This window comes from Carettochelys insculpta, chromosome 5 (genome assembly GCF_033958435.1).
Source record: "Carettochelys insculpta isolate YL-2023 chromosome 5, ASM3395843v1, whole genome shotgun sequence".
Taxonomy (NCBI): Eukaryota; Metazoa; Chordata; order Testudines; family Carettochelyidae; genus Carettochelys; species Carettochelys insculpta.
This window is the reverse complement of record NC_134141.1, coordinates 28,386,941-28,406,151: the sequence shown is the minus strand read 5'-3', so window position 1 is coordinate 28,406,151 and position 19,211 is coordinate 28,386,941. Positions and strand designations below refer to the sequence as shown.

The 19,211-nt window shown below is 44.6% G+C and overlaps 1 protein-coding gene across 1 annotated transcript in view; it reads left to right on the top strand.

The window, feature by feature from the left end:
• Positions 1-15,143, top strand: part of SPATA6L (spermatogenesis associated 6 like) — a 46,415-nt gene extending 31,272 nt beyond the window's left edge. Inside the window, exons 9-12 of the mRNA XM_074994858.1 lie at positions 2,014-2,201; positions 7,594-7,687; positions 9,819-9,935; positions 14,643-15,143. Of these exons, the coding sequence (XP_074850959.1) occupies positions 2,014-2,201; positions 7,594-7,687; positions 9,819-9,917 (381 nt within the window). The 3' untranslated portion in view covers positions 9,918-9,935; positions 14,643-15,143. The remainder of the gene's footprint in view (positions 1-2,013; positions 2,202-7,593; positions 7,688-9,818; positions 9,936-14,642) is intronic.
• The last annotated feature ends 4,068 nt before the right edge of the window (positions 15,144-19,211 follow it).

Below are 19,211 nucleotides of genomic sequence, written 5' to 3'. Positions count from 1 at the left end.
TCTTCTTTACCATCATCCAACCCCCCTTTTAACAAAAAAATCAATTAATAATTTAAAATAAACATAAAGTTTTGATATAAAAATGTTATTTAAAATTAAAAATAAGTACAAATAATTTTTTTGGCCCCTTGTGGTTGCCTGGTGCAGCTCCAGCTGGCCAGGTGCCTGAGCCCCATGCCAGCCTCCAGAGTTGCCCACGCCAGCCACCCACCCGCCTGAGACCCGTGCTGCCAGAGCTGCCCACCCGAGTCCCACGCCGCCAGGGCCAGCCACCCGCCAGCCACCGGGGCAGCCACCCACCTGTCCACTGGCTGCCCAAGCTCTGCACTGCCGGGACCAGCCACCTGCCCACCAGCCACCTACCCCATCTGTGGGCCAGCTGCCCGAGCCGCACACCCGAGCCCTATGGTGCCAGGGCCAATCGCCCACCCACCATCCTGAGCCCTGTGCTGCCAGGGCCAGCCAGCCGTTCACCAGCCCAAGCTGCCCAAGCCCTGCTCTTTTGGGGCCAGCCACTTGAGCCCCACGAGTCCCACAAGCTGGCCGACCAAGACCCATGAGCCCTGCCAGCTGCCCACCTGAGCTTCTCCCCTCCCCTCCCCTCCTACAAAGCCAGGCACCCCCAACCCCCTTCTAACCCCATCCTCCTCCTCCTCCCCCCCCCAACCCACACTCACTCTCATTTGCAGAAGGCAGCTAGCTCCATGTGGGTCTTTGCCAGCTGCCTGCTTTTTATAGCAGTTGCTCTGGGTCACCCATGTAAAATGGCAGGAGCTGAGAGCTGGAAGCAAAAGCTGGACCTTTCTTTAGGTGCGGGGAATGATGGGGTGGCTGGGTCACTTCGTGCCCCCCCTCCCGGAATTTCTTCATGCCCCCCCCAGGGGTCACCCCCCAGTTTGGGAAACCATGACCTATATGGTCAGGCTGGCCCTGGTTGAGTGAGCACCTTTGGAACTCACTCTGTCTCAGGCTGACCTGTGTTACAGTGCTGCATCACTGATTGGTTTGAAGGATAAATGGGAAAGTGTCTTGGAATACTTTATTGTGGCCAGCCATTGGACAAGGTACTTCTAGAGAAACTGCCACATTCTGCTTTCCTTATTACCCAGCAGTGTCATTAACTCCAGTGAAGTGGGTTGGTTAGGTGTAATTGGGACAGAATTTGACGCGCCACATTGCAACAGATTTGGATTCCACGAGGTTTCTGTGGGGTTCTAGTGAGCGAACTAAATATTGATATCTAGAGACAGACTGCTTCAGGGACTAAAAGACAGGAATTGTTTGCTTGGAGCAACATTGTTGCACAAGCTCTGGCCCTGTATTTAATTATAAGCTCTATGCACAGGCCTCTTTGTTGTTCTTTCACAAGCACCTTGAAGTTGATATTCCAAAACCTCCCAACTGGCAAACTCCCAACTGGCAGGTGCAGGTTTTTGATAAGTCTTTTTCACTGCCCTTCTTTGTGTGTGTGTGTGTGTGTGTGTGTGTGGTGGTTTTTTTTTTTTCCTGCTTAATCCGTTGCCACATCAGACACTGACTTTGTAGGGAGGACTTCATTCCAATACAGCAAACTTAAGGTTCAGAGTGTGACAGGAGAAATAGCTGGTTTACCGATTCCTAGGTTACATTACACTTCCACAAATAAACCTGCGTCTGACTGGCTGAAATATTAACTTTTATTAACTTTTGTGAATGAATAATGGTTATCTATCCAGGAGTATGTAGCTTCTGCTTATTATTATTATCTGTGAGACATATTTTCTAAGCGTTTCTACTTGGTCCAGATTTTTTAAGTATTCCCATTGACCTGCCCTTTGTGTGGTTTGCTCGTACACAAAACAATCCTTTTATACATATGACATTATGAATTTTTAACCTCAGCTTGATATCCTCCCCCACTCTCTTCATTGCAACAACGTATTGGAGACTGTTACTGTTTCCTCCCTCTTTCTCTTCCCTTCCCCTCCTCCCTGTGTCGTTTCTAATTAAAGAAAATCTTCCCTTGTTCTACAGGTTATCAGGGAACTGGATGAACACACCACATCTGAACATGATTCATCATCTCTTGAAACTGATGAACTTGTAAATTACCCAGGCAGTTCTGCCACTCAGGGAGATTTAACTTTTCACCGCACAGCATCATTTGCCACCTCCCCGCATTACGGATCACCTGTTCGGAGTCACTCTCCTCTGCAACACAGGTTGTTAATCCTAAATATCAATCTGTAATTTGAGTGACATGGCATTGTAAATAGGAGCAGTAAAGTTGAATGACCAAAAACATTCACCTTCAAGCTACTGGTTGACCCTCTCTTGTCCAGCACCCTCAGGACTTGACCGGTGCTGGATGAGAGAATTTGCTAGATCATGGGAGGTCAATATTTTCTAGCACATTACCAACACTTCCACTGCTTGCTGGACTCTTAGAAGACATTTAGGGGGTAAATTAGAGCTAAGTAACAGCACAGCACAGCACACAGAGAGCCAGAACTTGCAGCTGTAAACAAATGTTATGGGACCACGGGGAACTTGGTCACACCCATGATTAATGGTCATCTGGCTAACTAAAATCATGCCAGATTACAGATGTTGCTGGATGAGAAAGTTCCACATTAGAGAGGTTCAACCAGTACTTTCTTAGGGGGTTGAGTGGTGGTTCTCAGATATGTTTCTGTGGGTCACTTTGACAGTACTCAGAGAGTGATTACTGGAAGTTATAGAGCTGTGTGAACGTACATGAGAACATAGGAATATCAATACAGTAGCAAATCACAGGTTCTTCTAGTCCAGTACTGAATCTTGTCCCTGATAGAGAATAATCCCAGATGCTTGAGAGGAAGGTACAAGAAACACCATTATGAATAATTAGTGGAAAATTTGTTCATAGACATTGCTTCCAGTTAATTAATGGTTAATAGCACATGTTCTGAAATGTGAGGTTTATGTATTGTAAACACCCTTTAGCCATACCTAATGTAATTAGAAGTTTTTAGCCATAAAAATGGGCTCTTGGCTTCAGTGATATCTGGTAGCAATTAGTAGTACACACAGCTGCTGCACTGTATGCGAAACAGACAATATATTTTCTTTCATCAGTTTTCAATTTGTTACCCTTAAGCTTCGCTGACTTTCCACCTTGTTTTTTGTATTTTGCTAGGATTTATTTTCTCTGCACTACTCATTAGTCTTTACACCTCTATCATGCCCCAAGATACTTGACTTTTAAAACTGGACTATCCAAAATTTTTCAGTCCTTCTATAAATAGAGCCAGAATCTTTCTTTAACCTGATAGGCACAAGTTAAGGCTGATAGCACTGCTGAGGTCAGTCTGCCTGTCACCCTGAAATATGTTAGGGGCTGTTGACTGCCTCAGCTGAATGGGGAAATTTGTTGCCAAAAGAACAATAAGAATAATTTCCTTGGTGTCCTTTGTTCCTACATGGTAGAACGCGCAGTGCAGAGGTTTGAACAGGTTGTTGGCAGCCACGTATTGCATCGTGGGAGGTGCCAGCCAGTTCAGTATGTTTTGCAGAAGAAATGGTAAAAACGCTATGTGTTAGAGAGCTCATGAGAGACTGAACAGGCCAGAAAAAATGGTCTTTTTTGTATAAAAAAAAAAAGTTGAAAACATATACAGTTGTTTGTTTGTTTATATTAAACCAGAATCTTGTCGTGCTAGGTGCTGTGCAAACACCGCACAACAAGACGGTCCCTGGTCCAAGATCTTAAAATCTAAGCAACAGTGGTGTTCCTTCTTGGGTTTCTCAGGACACTCAGTAATGCCACCATTTCCTTCCCACTGTAACCTTCCTTACACAAGAGTATTTTGGATAATGATCAAAATAATCCTGAAATCACTTTTCCATTGGGCATCAATGCAGCAAGCAATTAAGCATGTATATAACTTTAAGCATGTGAGTACTCTCAGTTTTGCTACATAAAAGTCAGTGGGAATATGCCTATAATTGTACCTGAGCAGTGGATCAGGGTTATTTTCAGGAATGGCTTGTTACTGAATATTTCTTGTCCCATTTGTGCTGATTCTTTAAATCCTGGGTTCTGAGTAGTATATAGGCTGAAGAGTCCAGAAAGAAAATGTTCCATTTACTTTCTGTTGATGGGTCTATGTAAGAGATGGAAAAACAGGTGCTGCTGTGTGAAAAGGAAGCACTGGCTAACCTCAGTCTCGGGATCAGTGTTCCATGTAGGCTGAGCACTTGGTCAGCCACTCAGGAGAGATTCAGCAGCATGTGTTTCAATGGGTGGTGCACATATGCACATCAAATTTATTCCACACACAAATGGAAAAGACTGGTGGGAACATTGCTTAGGAGAGCTTAATTTGGCTTATTTTCCCTCAGTTGCATCCAATGTAGAAATAAAGCTCTTTATGTTTAAGAGATCATCAATAACTGAAAAACACAGGGCTGTAAGACAGTTTCTCTAATACCTTTGTTTGTGTAGATGTGGCAGATTGTATTGCAAAGATTGTGACTAGATACCCAAACTGTTTTAACTATATAAGTTGAACCTATCTTGTTCAGCACTCTTGAGACCTGAGTGGTGCCAACTGAGAGAATTTGCTGAACAATGGAAGGTCACTATTGCCTTCTACATCACCAACACTTCCACTGCTTACTGGGCTCTTAGAAGACATATAGGGGTAAATTACAGCTAAATAACAGCACAGAACACTGAGAGCCAGGACTGGTGTCTGTAAACAAACTTTATGGGACCATGGAAAACTTGGCCACCCCCATGATAAATGGTCATCTGGCTAACTAAAATCATGCCGGATGAGAGAGTGCTGGACTAGAGAAGTTCAGCCTGCACTGTAAAGGATGATTAGGGCTAAACTTCCATAGATGCCTGATGTTCGAAAAGTTGAGTATCTAATTTCTTTGCTTACACAACCCACCAGGTACTAGTAGCATTTTCTGATTAATAAAGCAATAACGCAACTTGCTATTTGCTTTAAAAACAGCTTTCCTTCCTGTATGCTGCTCCAGTGATTTTCTGGCATGACTAGTTCTCTGCTCAAGCCCCTGTCCTGTCTTCTCTGGGCATAAAAATGCCTAAATATTTGACTAAAACTGTAGACACCTTCAGGGCAGCCAGATTAGATGGGACATTAGAAAAATGACAATCCATAATTTCACACATACAGTAGCATGATTTTTCTATGGAGAAGGCCGTCTTCACCACGCAGCAAAGTCCAAATCTCACATGAAACTTGTGATTGTGGCCACAAGGGTAGGGTGAACCTGCTGAGCCAAATTTTCAAAGTGGCTTGTTTTTGTGCACACAGTTGCTGCTACATGGGATTTTTGCGTGTGCATGATATCTTGGATGTATCAACTGATGTCATTTATATGTGTACACCCAGTTCCAGTGTTTTTATGCCCATTTTGCACTCGCAGACAGAGCTTCCTTAGGAAATATCTTACAAATGCCAATGTGCAAAAAACCCTAATTATGTGTATAGAGACTGCGTTTTGAAAACATGCCTCATTATAAGCAGCAGCTTGCGTGTTCCTGGGACATGTGTGGTTTGGGCCTCAGTTGTATAAAAACAAGGTTGGTCATCTCTGTGAGCAAACAAGTGAATTAGGCAGCTTTCTCACAAGTCGATTTTGAACTGTTTGGCTCATTAAACTAACGGGCGTTATTTATTGTTGTTTCAAAGTTGTGATTTTCTGGCAAATTATTTAATGGCAGTCTGGGGAGAGAGTTTTGTGGAGTGATGCAGTCCAGGGCTTAATTGAGTGAATGGTCTCAGAGTGGCATTAGAGATCACCTGGCCTGCACTTTAAGAACTGGATTCTTCCTGTTCACTGTCATTATGTGCAGCCTGAAAAAATATGCTGCCTCTGCACTTTGTGGATCAGCTCTGATGGTGCAAAGTGTAGTTACACTCTGAACTGCTGTTCAGAACGCGGGTCCCGTGCTGAGTGCAGCACTTTGTTGAGGAATATCTGCCATTCCTTGGCTGTGGATGTTTATTGCTTCCATGAAGAAACATTGTGGCGCTTGTTCATTTACATTAACTTGATCTTTTGGACAAAAGACAAATTAATCTTTAATGCGAATTTTACATCCCACGGAGTAAAGGAGCAGTCTTGCCTTTATAACAGTCAAAGCAGGCGTAGCTGTGCTACTTCTCAGTAATATTAAAGCACATTGATCTATCCTCAGAACTCTTCTGTGAGTTAGGAAAAGAGCACTAGGCCAATTTACATAGCGGTTGCCTGAGGTACGCAGTGGTTGAGTGTCTTCACCTGTAAGTAAGGGAGTGATGGAGCAGGCGAGAATCCAGAGGTTTGGCCTTTTGTTCTCACCAGTAGGTGACATTGCCGACGCAGTTTATTCTGCTTATTCATTTCCTAATTGGTATCAATGCGCTGGTTCCGCCCAACAGAGTACAAGTCCTGCAGTGCAGAACATACTAGGCATGACTTAAAAGTGAGTGTCCAAATTTCTCAGGGACTTTAGAGATAAGGTTAATCTGTGCATTTAGTTACATGGCAAAGGCATCTTTAATGCAGCCTTTTAAAGCTGTTAGAGTTAATTGATGGCATTCTGTGCAGGGAAGGGAACTCTGCCCTCTGGCGAGGAGAGGACTTCTTTGGATTACAGACATTTGGCTATCTCTAATGTGCGGGAGGAGGGATGGTGTAAGAGCAGGAGACGGCATCAAAGGGGAAAAGGAGAGAACGGTGACAAAAAGGAGATACTTGGTGAGGGGAAAAGGTAAGGAAAAATGGGGAGAGAGTGAGGGAAGAAATGGTGGGAGGGTGTGGGGGAGGGTGAGAACGGAGGCCATTTCAGCAGAAGGCAAGTGGGACATAATTGTGAGGGAAGGTCTGGGACCGAGCACTAAGTACCAACTGTGAGCAGGGGGAGAGGGTGAGCGGGTGAGAAATGAATGGAGAGAATAAAAAGTTGAAGGAAAAGGCAGAATAAAATAAAAACAGTACAAAGGGCAGTTGAGAAACCAGTCACAGGAACAACTGTTCCATGTGTGAGAATAATGAGTGTGAGGGACACAAAAATGAAAACGAGAGAGGAAGAGACTCACAAAGATACCGAAGGGGAAAGATGAGGTGAAGGATCAGAAGAGGGAACGAAGGAGAAGAAGGAAGAAAATCCTGATTGAGCTGTAGATTAACACGGTATTTAAATATGTGTTTGAATATGTGAATTGAAGTCAGTGGACCCGCTCACATGCCTTACTGCACAGGGGCCTTGGCTACTAATATTTATCAAGGTATGCTATTTGAACACATCAGTTTCTCATCTCCTCTTTATTTGTACCAACTCATCCACTTTAGAAGAGCAGCCAAAAGGTTGTCGAGTCCCATCTTATGTGGGTTCCCTGAAGAGTCAGTCACGTTTTCAGTGGCATGACCATGACACATTTTGGGCTTCAAGAAGGCCTCTTGAAACTTGCTTTTTCTTGAACTGATTTTACCTGCTGGCACAACATTTAGTGGGTCAGTGTGTGAAAAAGGACCTGTGAATAAGGTACTGGCAAACAAAATAAAAAGTCAGAGGAGAATCTGGGATCTGAGTGGTGTGATACATGTTCGCAGGTTGTACTCCAATCCACATTTCAGTTGGGAAAAGATCCACAAGAGAGTGCAGAATCTTCTAACTTCAAACCAAGCCAAGCAGAGACTTTCCTTTGTGAGTATCAATATTATAAGTCTAGAGCAGCCGCTGTCACTTGATTATCTGCCCTTCAGAAGATATAGGTTTCTCTGTCCACTCAACCTCCAACTGCCCCTGGTGACTTTAAATGTTCCACTTGGGTTTTCAGCATCCAGAGTATTCACCAAAAAATGTCTGGCTAGGTCTGGACTAAGTAGCATCTCACTGGTATTCACCACCACTTCTGTACAGTAAAGGAGGAAATGGCAGGTCTTGGGTTCATGGGACTAGTGCAGCAGTGGGGTCCGAGTCTGGAACAGAGAAGGGATTGAGAACATAACGGTGATGTATGATAAAAGGAGATATAATAATGTTGGAACCCACCCGTCCTAAGGCACAGAGAGATGAATTAACAAGAGGAAAGAGTTTCAGCACAGCTGCTGAAGTAGAAAAGCTTTGACAAGCCTTTTGGAGCCTCTCCATATGAACAGCATTTGGAAGTATTGTGCTTATGATTGTGTGAGTATAACATGCACAGCCACCAGTGGGATGTCAGGTATCTCTTGGCCAGTGTGAAGATCCAGTGTTCTTGGATCTAGCTGAGTACCCCAGGGCAATTTTCAAAAAAGCGAATGGAGTGACTGCCAATTCACAGCCCTGTTTTACCCTGGCTGCCTTGCACAAGTACCTTCATGTTCAGAGGTACTCAGTGCATTCCATGTTGTTTGGCTTATTTCTAAGTTAATGCACACAATACATTTCATTGATACAAAAGGAGAAAGGATGTATAACTGAACCACGATGCCTTCTCTTCTGGCAAGCTGTATGGCTCTTACTAATAGCAGTGTTGCCACTGAAGTTACACAAAGGGTGCAATTGCTTTTCTTGGTCTCCTTTTGCCTATCTGTGAAATGGGGTTAATAATAAATAATTAATAAATAAATAAATAAATACATAAATAATAATAAATAAATAGCATGATGATGGACATCAATAGGAGAACTTGCATGAATGAGGGCTGCGGAATCAGGGGTTTCGTTTCCCTGGGATATTTAAGAGCTCTAGATTTTAAAATTCAAACAGTTGCTGTCACAGCTGGATGTCACAAGCGATTCATCTGCTCTGCCTGCTTCTTTTGGCGACGTGTAGTTACATCCTAAGTACTCTCTAGCATGGGTGTAAACAGTGGTGTAAACAGTGAGGCTTGGCTTTGGTGAGCAGAGGAAGGACCCAGCTGAAGAGTGTGGATATGCATGGGAGTTACATACTCCACGTGACCCCCTATGTACCCAGCACATATCTTTCCTTCTACACTTGTTCTTTTTAGCAGAGTTAGCATCCTACTGTTGCCCCACTGCTGAAGCCTTGTTCCACTGCCTTGCCTCTGCTGGCATCTTTCATGGGCACATGTGGCTACACGTCAGAATGTGGCTGTGGTGTTCTTTGCACTGTGAAGTATAGCCACCTGTACATCACATGCCACCAGAAAGTGGGGATAGTGCAAAGGTAGCTGTAGAGCCATCCAGCGTAACCAGCCTTGACTTCACTTAGAAAAATGTTTATCATGAAGTCAGATAGCAACCACATTGCTAACAGTTGTACTGTCTAGTGAGCAAACCCCCTTCTGAGGGCCATATTAACCCCTGCTACAACTCCATCCATTTTAGTGGAGTTACCCCACCTATGATGGTGAGCCTGAATATTTAAGTGACTTGCCACACAGTAAATCAAAGGCAGAGCTTGGAGTGGAACTCATAAAAGCTTCTCTTTCAGTCCGCTGACCCTCACTGCCTCTTTGGAACCATAAATTCATAGTAGTTGTAACTTTTATAGTCATGTTGTTTTTGCTCTCCCCATTATTTTCAGTATATGCCGTGTACCAATCAGGAACTGTTCTTGTTGCATAATTTTGAAACCTTCTAGATGGAGACAAAGTTCTAATGAGGTCACTGAAGCTGGTGTTACTTGCTGCTATCTCATCAAAATGATTCCACCTAATAACATGGAAGGTATAGGGGACAACCTCATAGATCTATTGCCCTGAATGTACAGTAATAAGTTTGTTTTAACTCCCCTGGAAACAGCTGATAGGTTTGCTTTTGGCTAGGGACTTTAACTTTAATGCTTATGAAGATAAGAAATAAATTAATCAAATAGGCTTTTTCAGGGAGCCACTGATTCTGAAATTGATGATGTCCTTGAAAGAAGGTCCATTTCTTTGAGGAGTTCCCCACAAGATGACTCACCGGAGCAAAGATATTGTTGAGTAGTTGTCATCAGAAAGGTAAGCCGCTAAATTGCTGCTCTTCACCTTTGCGGAATTATTTGGGATTCAGGAAGATTATAAATTTCTAGTACGTCTACAGCAGAATTGGTTGTAAAAGTATGCTAAACAGCCCTATTACTTCACTATACAACTGTAATTTACTTGTAATTGCCAAAGCAAGCTTTATTTTTTTTGTTCTTAAACTATCTAGTCACTTTCAAAGCCAATATCGGCAAAAAAGTGACCCTACAAGTGGCATCATGGGATAGTTCCTTGCTTATTGCCTCTCTAGGATACCATAATTTCATTTAGTTTACATGAAATCACTTTCTCTCTCTCTCTCCCTAACTGCCAATGCTGTGAACATCATAGCAGGATCTGAAAGTCATGTAAGGTTCTTCCCAAGTAAGACATCAGCCCTGGCAGCAAAGATTCTGCAGCTGGAACTTGATTTAACAATTCTCATTAGGTTTTCAAAGGTGCCTAAGCAAGTGAAGGTGCCCAACTGGCATGGAATTTCAGTGGGATTTGAGTGCCTTACTCTTGTAGGTTCTTTTGCAAATCTCAGACACTGTTATTACTGTATAAAAGAGAACAGAATTCAGCTCAGTCTCCCTTAGATGAGTTACCTCCACATTCATATCAGGTGTAAAAAACTGATCAGTTATTAGGAATAATTACTGATCTCTCCAGTGTAGGGTAAGCTGGCTCAAGTAACACATGGAGCAGATTTGATAAGTAAGAGGGTGGTATTTTTACACAGCCCCTTTTCTGACCATATCCATACTTAATGTTTTCTGTTTCTTAAACATTTTTCTTCACTGGATGTCTGATTTTAATGAATTGACGCTGGATTAAACAGCAGTGTGTGGTTTCATTTTTCAGCCAGCAAATGAAAGGCCAAATTCTATCATCCTAACTTTGAAATCCCATTTAAGTCCAGGGGAATATTGCCCAATCAAGGATAAGTGATTTAGTTAATTTAGATTTTAAAGAACAAACCCTGTCGGTAAACAAACCTGTCCCACGGTGTCCGCACATCCATCACTAGTATGTGAAATAGTTTTCCTCATCACACTCTTACTTTTTTTAAACAGATGTGATTTGTTTTGATGAGATTAAAAATTTTTATGAATGGAAAATTGGCCAAAATTCTGCTCTCGGTGACTCATACACAATCCTGTTAAGTTTAGTCCAGTGGCACACCCAGAACTGAGGGCTTACCTACCGGGGGAAAAGCCTGGAGCAGCTGCTGCAGAAAAGCTGTTACAGAAAGCATTGATTTATACCAGACTACAGGGAGCGCCTTTCTCTGCCTTCCTCTGCAGCTGAGGATGCAAAACAAATAAGGGGATAGGTCCTACCTTGGGATAACTGAGTTGGTCCAATTAAAGGTATTACCTCACCTCCCCGCCCCCCGTTTTACTTGCCCAAGTTTTTGGATAATCGGGGTTTTAGTATCAGAACCAGTCCTGTAGCACCTTAAATACTAATTTGTTTATTAGGAAATGAGCTTTTGTGGGTAAGAACCACTTGCTCAGATTTTGGAGTAACCTATTAGAACCCAGGGTTTATATAGCAGAGGCAGGGCGGGAAGGAAGGAGGAAAACAAAGGGGTTACCTGTCACCAAGCGGATCAGTAGATGAGGCAAATTATGTTAAGTGGGATGGGTGCTATTCCTGTGAATATCAAAGGTGGGGAAGTTGCCCTTGTAGTGCATAAGATAATGTAGCTCTCTCTTAAGGCCTTATTTGAAAGTTTGAAATTGGCAAATGAATTCCAGTTCAGATGTCTGCCTCTGAAAGCTTCTGGTAGAATCTTTCTGTAGAAGAATGGCTGCTTTTAAATCCTCATTGAATGTCCCTGGAGGTTAAAGTGTTCCCCTGTAGGTTTATGTGTTCTCAAATTCCTGATGTTAGATCTATGTCCATTCACCCTTTGATGCAGAGTCTATCTGGTTTGTCCAATGTACATGGCAGAGGGCATTGCTGGCACATGATGACATATATCACATTAGTGGAAGTGCAGGTGTATGAGCCTCTGATGGTGTGACTTATGAGGTTAGGTCCAGTGACGGTGTCACTTGTATAGATATGTGGATAGAGCTGGTAATGGGGTTTGTTGCAAGGATAGATTCCTGGGTTAGTGTTTTTGTGGTATGGTGAGTGGCTGCTTGTGAGTATTTTCGTGTGGTTGGGTGACTGTCTGTAGCTCGTCAATGATATGTTGAAGGGGTTTAAGCTGGGGGTGATGACAAGTGGTGTTCTGTTATTTTCCTTGGTGGGCCTATCATGAAGCAGGTGACTTCTGGGTTTAATTGTAATTCAGATAGGAATTTGATTGGACACTATTGCAAAAGGAGACAGAGTATCCACCCTGCAGTCAGGACCCATCACAGAATCCTACAATCATAGAATCCTACAGCTGGAAGGGACCTTAGGAGGTTATCTAGTCCAGCCACCTGCCTGAAGCAGGATTCAGCCTAACTAAATCATCCCAGCCAGGACTTTGTCAAGCAGGGACTTAAAAACCATCCTTCATGTCTCACCTGAAAGGTGTCTTCTCCTGTAGCACCATGTGCCAACACTATGCAAGGACGTATGTTCAGTAGTGCTGAAGAAAGAGAGGTACCACTTGTCACCAGCTCTACTGCCTGCTGCAGTAAGGATATTGCTGGGGGTTTTCCATCGAAATATTGAGAAGATCAAACTCTTAGTTTCTGGCATATGACAAAATCACTTTCTGAGGTGGTAGAATTGCAGACAGCAGCTCCTCTAGTTCTTTCTCCTTCGCATCTATGTGAGCAGCCACCAGGATGGCACAATTATGTGATAATAGAGGATCAAGAGTTCTAGTCATGTAGCTGCTCCCCAGCCTTGCACTCTTCAAGATGCACAGGGACTTTAAGAAAGGTTATGTGGACCCTGTTCTGTATAGCTGCTGTCACAATTATTAATGCTCTTGAACCAGATGCTGCTTATAACTGTCTCTGAAATACCAAGTGTAACTTAAAACTTAATGTTCACAGACGGCAATAACTGGCTTTCTTGTTGCCTGAGCTGAGAAGTTAAAGGCTGAATGAATGTGGAAGTTGAACAGCTCGCTCTCGCCACCTACCAGTATTCTCTCTCGGTCAAAAATGAGTCACATAGGGAAGCTTTGTGGTAACACTTGCCATTGGTTATGCAGCACCTAGTTTATGGATTAATGAACTTCAGCAGGCTCCTACCTAGCCAAAGTCTCCTTATTTAAACTCAACTCATGTTTAACAGGAATCCCTCTCTGAGGCTTTATCTGGCTAGAGGGGCTTCTCTCAGTGAGAAGTTTCACAGAACACTGATAGTGCAGGTAGCCGCTTCAGCTTGAGAGCTGTAAAGTTGAACTAAAGAGATTTTTGGCTGGTAGAATTACACATTGTGACTTAAAATTTAAGGGCTGAGGGAGCTTTTGGGCACTTGAAATACTGACTAATTGCAATAGGCCTCCTGAGCTCCTGGTTTAACAATAGCAAACACTCTGTAAGATGTCTTTATGTACATACCAGTTATATAGCGAGAAGTAAAGTGGTAAATTTCATGTACTTACTTGCACAGTAATTACATTTTACAAGAGCAAATTCTCATGATGGGGCTGGTGGTAATTACTCTAGGCCAGACTGCTCATTCCATGGAAGGGTGACAGCCAGAGGGATTTCCCTCAGATTCCCTCACCCCGATCATTTTGGGGAGATAGGATGGGCATGGTGGAGTTTGCTTCCTCAGTGGGTTCAGTCTTAAACTCCTGACATTTGACCCATAGGAAGCCAGGATGGTCTGTTCATAAACCACATGCTCCTGCACTAAGTCCAGGGACCTTAACAGGCTTTTCTTCCCAGGCCACTCCTGCTCCAATGTCCCTTCCAGTGGTATTGAGGTCAGTGGCACAAAGGCGAGTTACAGAAGAAGGAAGAAAGTCTTAGGCTCTATTACCTTTTCAACTGACTCTGTGCCGGTTTGAAGGGAATAATGTGCATAGCACACCTGTTCCATCTGCCCCTCTTCCAAAGGCACCAACAGTCATCACAGGCCCTGGGGCAAAGTGGAAGGGGCCCCAGCTCTGCACCCTCAGAAGGGTGCCACGCCGGGGCCAAGGGTGGAAGGGGCAGGTCCAAAGGCAACCAGCCCTAAGTCCTGCCCCACATAGCCACACAGATGGGTGGAGCAGTGGACTGCGGCATTTCAAAGGGAACTGGAATTCTGCCTGCTGCCACTGATGAAGCAGCAGCAGCAGCTGGAACTCCAGGCCCCTTTGAAATGCTGGGTCCTGGGGCAAGTGCCCCCTTTGTCTGCCCCTGCTCCCCCCACCGGCAGGCCTGTCCTCTCTACATGCGGCTTACTGCAGAGACTGAGGGGGCCATGCCACAGTGACTGAATCCCCTTCTTTGGAAGCAAGGTAAGATCTGCACAAAAGGAGAATAATCCTGGCCCCAATTCTGCAGACCTGACACAGGCAAAACTCACATTCAGCTGGGTGGGAGGGCAGAGTTAGGCTCTCTTTGTCCTTTAAGCTTGGGAGGTTAATTAATTAGAGGACTTAATTTTGTGTCCTATAACTTAAAATAGTTTTTCAAAATTGTATTTCTCTGAGATTTGTTTTACAATGACCTAAAACTCTACTTGTCTGAAAAACAGACTTCAGGAATGAAAAATCCCAGTAGCTGTTTTGTAATATACACTCTCTTTTAGCAGGAACAACTCAGAGACTGCTGGACTTGGATTTGAAGAGTTGAGACGGACATCTCAGAGTTTATCAGAGGTTCTTTTTCTGTGCGGTGTTATGTCTAATATCTTTCTTAAAGCAAGACTGTACTGTGCTGGGCAAGCACGGCTGATTAAATGATTGCAGCGTGTGGGTCAGATATCATTTCCATAAGTGTGTACGTATGTTATCTCATTACGGACTAAAAATAATAATAACGGTGCTGTAGTTCTTTGGGCCTTGATTGTTGCCAGACCTTTCTGCAACTATCCCATCTGGAATCGCCTTGCCATTCAGACTAGTCCAGCATTAGAACCAAATATCTAGAATGAGTTGCTTTTTTCGGAAGTCAGTTCTCCTCTCAGTATATGCACATCATTCTCATCCATGCTCTTGGAGAGCGAGATGAAAAAAGACCTTTTAAATACTCAATTCTTGTATGACGCACATTATTTTCAGAGAGCTGGTTGAAGTGAACATACATTAAATGTGCACCCTTTCTTGCAGCGTTTCTTTTAATAAAATATTTCAAATAATTTGTGTTATAAAATAATCTTATTTGAAAATGAATTTGTAATAAAATTATGAAGATAACATTTAGGACCTTTTTCTGCATGTTTAGCTGTAGGCTTGTCTGGTGAAGTACCATTTATGGTGATATGCTAAATTATTATTCATAGTAATAGCAGAGAATTATATCAAGAGCCTTATGAAGTACAAAAACCCATAGCGGGCACAGAGAATAAGAGAAAGTCATCAATGCACCCACTGGAAAGGAATTATAAGAAATCTTTGGAGGGAAACTAGATGTACTGCTTTAGCCCCACTAAAATGCACTGGAGAGAATCAGAATGAAAACTGTGGCCTCATTCCTTCCAGTGCCTTGATCCTACCCAGAGCTATGCATATGGTTGGCTTTATGCGGTGAATGGAACTGCTCACAGTGTGTAAAGCTAAGCACACACCCTTGTCTTTTCAGGATGAGCACCTAAATAGAGACAGTCCATCTGTCCTCAGAGACTTCACATTCAGATGTGACCATTATGATAATCTAGTCTGAGCTCCAGCTAACCTTTACACGAACCATTCTCACTCATGCCCAGCTTAGTTTAGGGAGGAGAGAATGAACTGATCTCAGTCATGAGTCTGTTCTATAACAAAGCCGTGTTATGTAATACTCAATTTAAAAGAACAACTCATCTGAGATACTATTTAAACCTTATCAAGAAACCACTTTCATTGGTGAGATCTGGCCTCTTCACTCATAACATGAACTGCCTTGTCTGGTCTCTGGAAACCAGCTCCATGGCACTTCTGTTGGCTTCAGTGTGTCAGCCCCATGCCTTTGTGTGAATATTGTAAAGCGCAGACTGACAAGGAGAGGGTAAGGGGCAAATGATGCCAGCCAGACCTGAGAACAGAAGCTGATACAGAAAAAGAGCATTCTCAGTTTTCCTGTTCATCTCAACGGGAGCCTGCAGTCCAACATCTGCCGCCATGGAAGCTTGTGAGGATGTAAATCCGTAGCACTCCTAAGGGAATCCCCACATCTCAGAGCGCTGCTGCTTTCTTCTAAGGCCCAGGGCCAGACTGCATCTGCCGCTCTAGTTCCCCCCAGCTCCCCAGCAGTGGTGCGGCTGCTCTGCAACTTCTGCCCCCTGGCTGGGGAGAGCCAAAAGCTGGACCCAGCTGCAGCTGCCTCACCCCTCCAGCTCATCCTCCACTCAGCGTACACATCGGTACGGATTACTGGGCTTTGTACCCGCTCCTGAGTTCAGCACCAATGTCACAAGTGGCTGCCCAGTCCTGAGGTCCCGCCTTAGCTATGATATATCACCAACTGAAACTTTGCCCTCAGAATCAGAACACGTTTAGTGTGTCCTTTGCACGTTTTCACAAGAGAGAATCCAAAGCACACGTCACCAGAACAATAAATTAGTTCTTGCCAGATTAACATCCCCTGAGCAAGAAACAGCAACCAGAACCAGATGCCCATCACAAGACAAAAATATGATTTAAAACACTTTGGTGTTGTATTCTGTCCTATCTCATCTTCAAAAATAAAATGTGCGTATGAATCTGCAGTGACGTGACGTCAGAGCCAGGAAGGGTCTTAAAGATTAATATTAAAGTTCTTAAGTTTCTAAAAGAGTGAGGAAACTTTTCTGCCACTGAAATTAACTCTGGGTTGAACCTCTCTAGTCTAGCACACTCTGCTCTGGCAACATCTGTGCTCTGGCATGATTTGAGCTTAAGGTGACCATCCGTCCCAGTTTTAGTGGGACGGTCCCGTATTTGGGACACCATCAGGGGCTAATTGCCCCGTATTTTCAGGCAGCTGCTGCCCGCTACTGCCACCTGGGGGGAGCCGGGAGCCAGACTGCATCTGCCCCCTAGTTCCCCCGGCTCCCCAGCAGTGGTGCAGCTGCTCCGCAACTTCCGCCCCCGGCTGGGGAGAGCCAGAAGCCGGACCCAGCTGCAGCTGCCTCACCCCTACAGCTTCTGCAAGCTGGGGGAGCCAGTATCTGCACCTGCGCAGCAGCATGGCTGCCCCCCAGCTTCTCTCAGCTGGGGGAGCTGAGTGGCTGCCCCATCCCCGGCCGGGAGATGGAGCGGCAGCATGGTGGCTCCCAGCTGTTGCAAGCCGGGAGCTTCACTGGCAGGTGGACAGCCCCCCACAGGGCAGCCGCCTCCTGACTCCCAGGTAGGGTGTCCATCTCTCCTATTTTGGCCGGGATGGCATCATTCCCCTTGTCCCATGTTTGAGCAGGGGGAGATATCGTCACGCTATTTTAGTTTAGGGCAACCGTATCTTCCAGTCCCAAATACGGGCCAGAGAGATAGAGGGAGGGGGCAGCTCTTCCCAGCTTCACCAAGCCCTGGGGAGCTGGGAAGGCGGCAGCAGGTGCCAGCCCTCCCTGGTAGCCCCGGGGAAGCGGCAGGGATGCAGCAGCTGCCCATGTTCCCCCTGCTTCCCTGAGGCTCAGGGAAGTGACCTAAATGGTCTCCAGCCAGCAGCTGGGCCTGCAGGGCAATCAGCAGAAGTGAATTCTTCCAGGGAAGGGCTGATTTCATCCCCACCCAGACATTATACAGGGCCTGCAGTTAGAGGCTGCAGAGGAGCTGTGCTGAATAAACTTCTTTGGGAACATTCTTTCCCCAGACAGCATTGGTCACTGTGGGAGCTGAGCCTTCTGGCTGCCTGCCTAGCCTTCAGCAGAGAGGAGGCTAAGCACATCAGACTGTGAATAACGTGCCACAAGGCTGACTTTCTGTTACATGTGCAGCTCCTGGGCCACTCGGGCCCTCGGTGTCTTAATTAGCCATGACCAGCTGTACCACGCAGTTCTTGGGAGAAGGTGTCCCTCATGTCACGTACAGGAGCTGACAGACAATGGGTTTTGCTGATGTGTTCATGAAGAGGTGTAACAGACTTCTCCTCACTAGATAATGCAGGTGCTAAGTGGGCCTTATAGGGGAGAGACAAGGCATAATGAGGGTAGAAATGATGGAGATGACAGGACACAGCATTTAGATTTATGAAGCTCTCCAGTCCATCCCTTGGTCAGTACCAGAGTTAGTGTCTCACTGCTAAAAGTAATATGCTAAACGTCCACAGCTCAGATAAGGGAGTGCTTGTAAGGAACCAGCTGTGTGTTGGTTATTACTAGCAGCTGACATGGGACTGAGCTCACGTCAGTAGAAATGAGGTCACCGCCCTGACTTTTCATTAGCTCCTGATTCATTCGTGAACGGCTTTTCAACTTCTGAAAAGCATTGCATGGATTTCAAAGAAAAAGAACCCCAGAGATGTCAGCAATGTGCAGTTTGGATGAATACCACATGGCAACTGAACAGCCTAAACAAAGCGAATGGTGAAGTCCACAAATGATGTGATCCATAGCAGCCCTCAACCTGGGCAGCCTACAAAATGCCTCCAGCAGGAATCTGAAAGGCTCTAAAAATAGATTTTGTTTATGACTATTTTACTGTTCGTAATTGTGCCCCTGAGGATTGGACGAGCACGACTGTGAGTGAGGTCGAGTATCCCTTACTCGCCTGAGCTGTCCTATAATGCAACAATCCATCACTGAGCAAGCGGTAGCCCCCAGGGACAGATGATGAAGAATTAAGTCAGTCACTTATCCTAATTATAATGAAGTCTAACATAGATGTAAGGCAGGGTGCACGCACATAGCTGGGTCCTTCCACTCTCCTACCCACTGTGCTGCAGGGAAACTCCAGCATTTACTTGCCTGGGGAAACTACTGCCTCTGATGGCGTCCCAAATACGAGACTGTCCCACTGAAACCAGGCCGTATGGTCACCTTAAACTCAAATCATGCCAGAGCACAGATGTTGCCAGAGCAGAGAGTGCTAGACGAGAGAGGTTCAACCCAGAGTTAATTTCAGTGGCAGAAAAGTTTCCTCACTCTTTTAGAAACGAAAGAACTTTAATATTAATCTTTAAGACCCTTCCTGGCTCTGATGTGATGTCACTGCAGATTCATACGCACATTTTATTTTTGAAGATGAGATAGGACAGAATATGACAC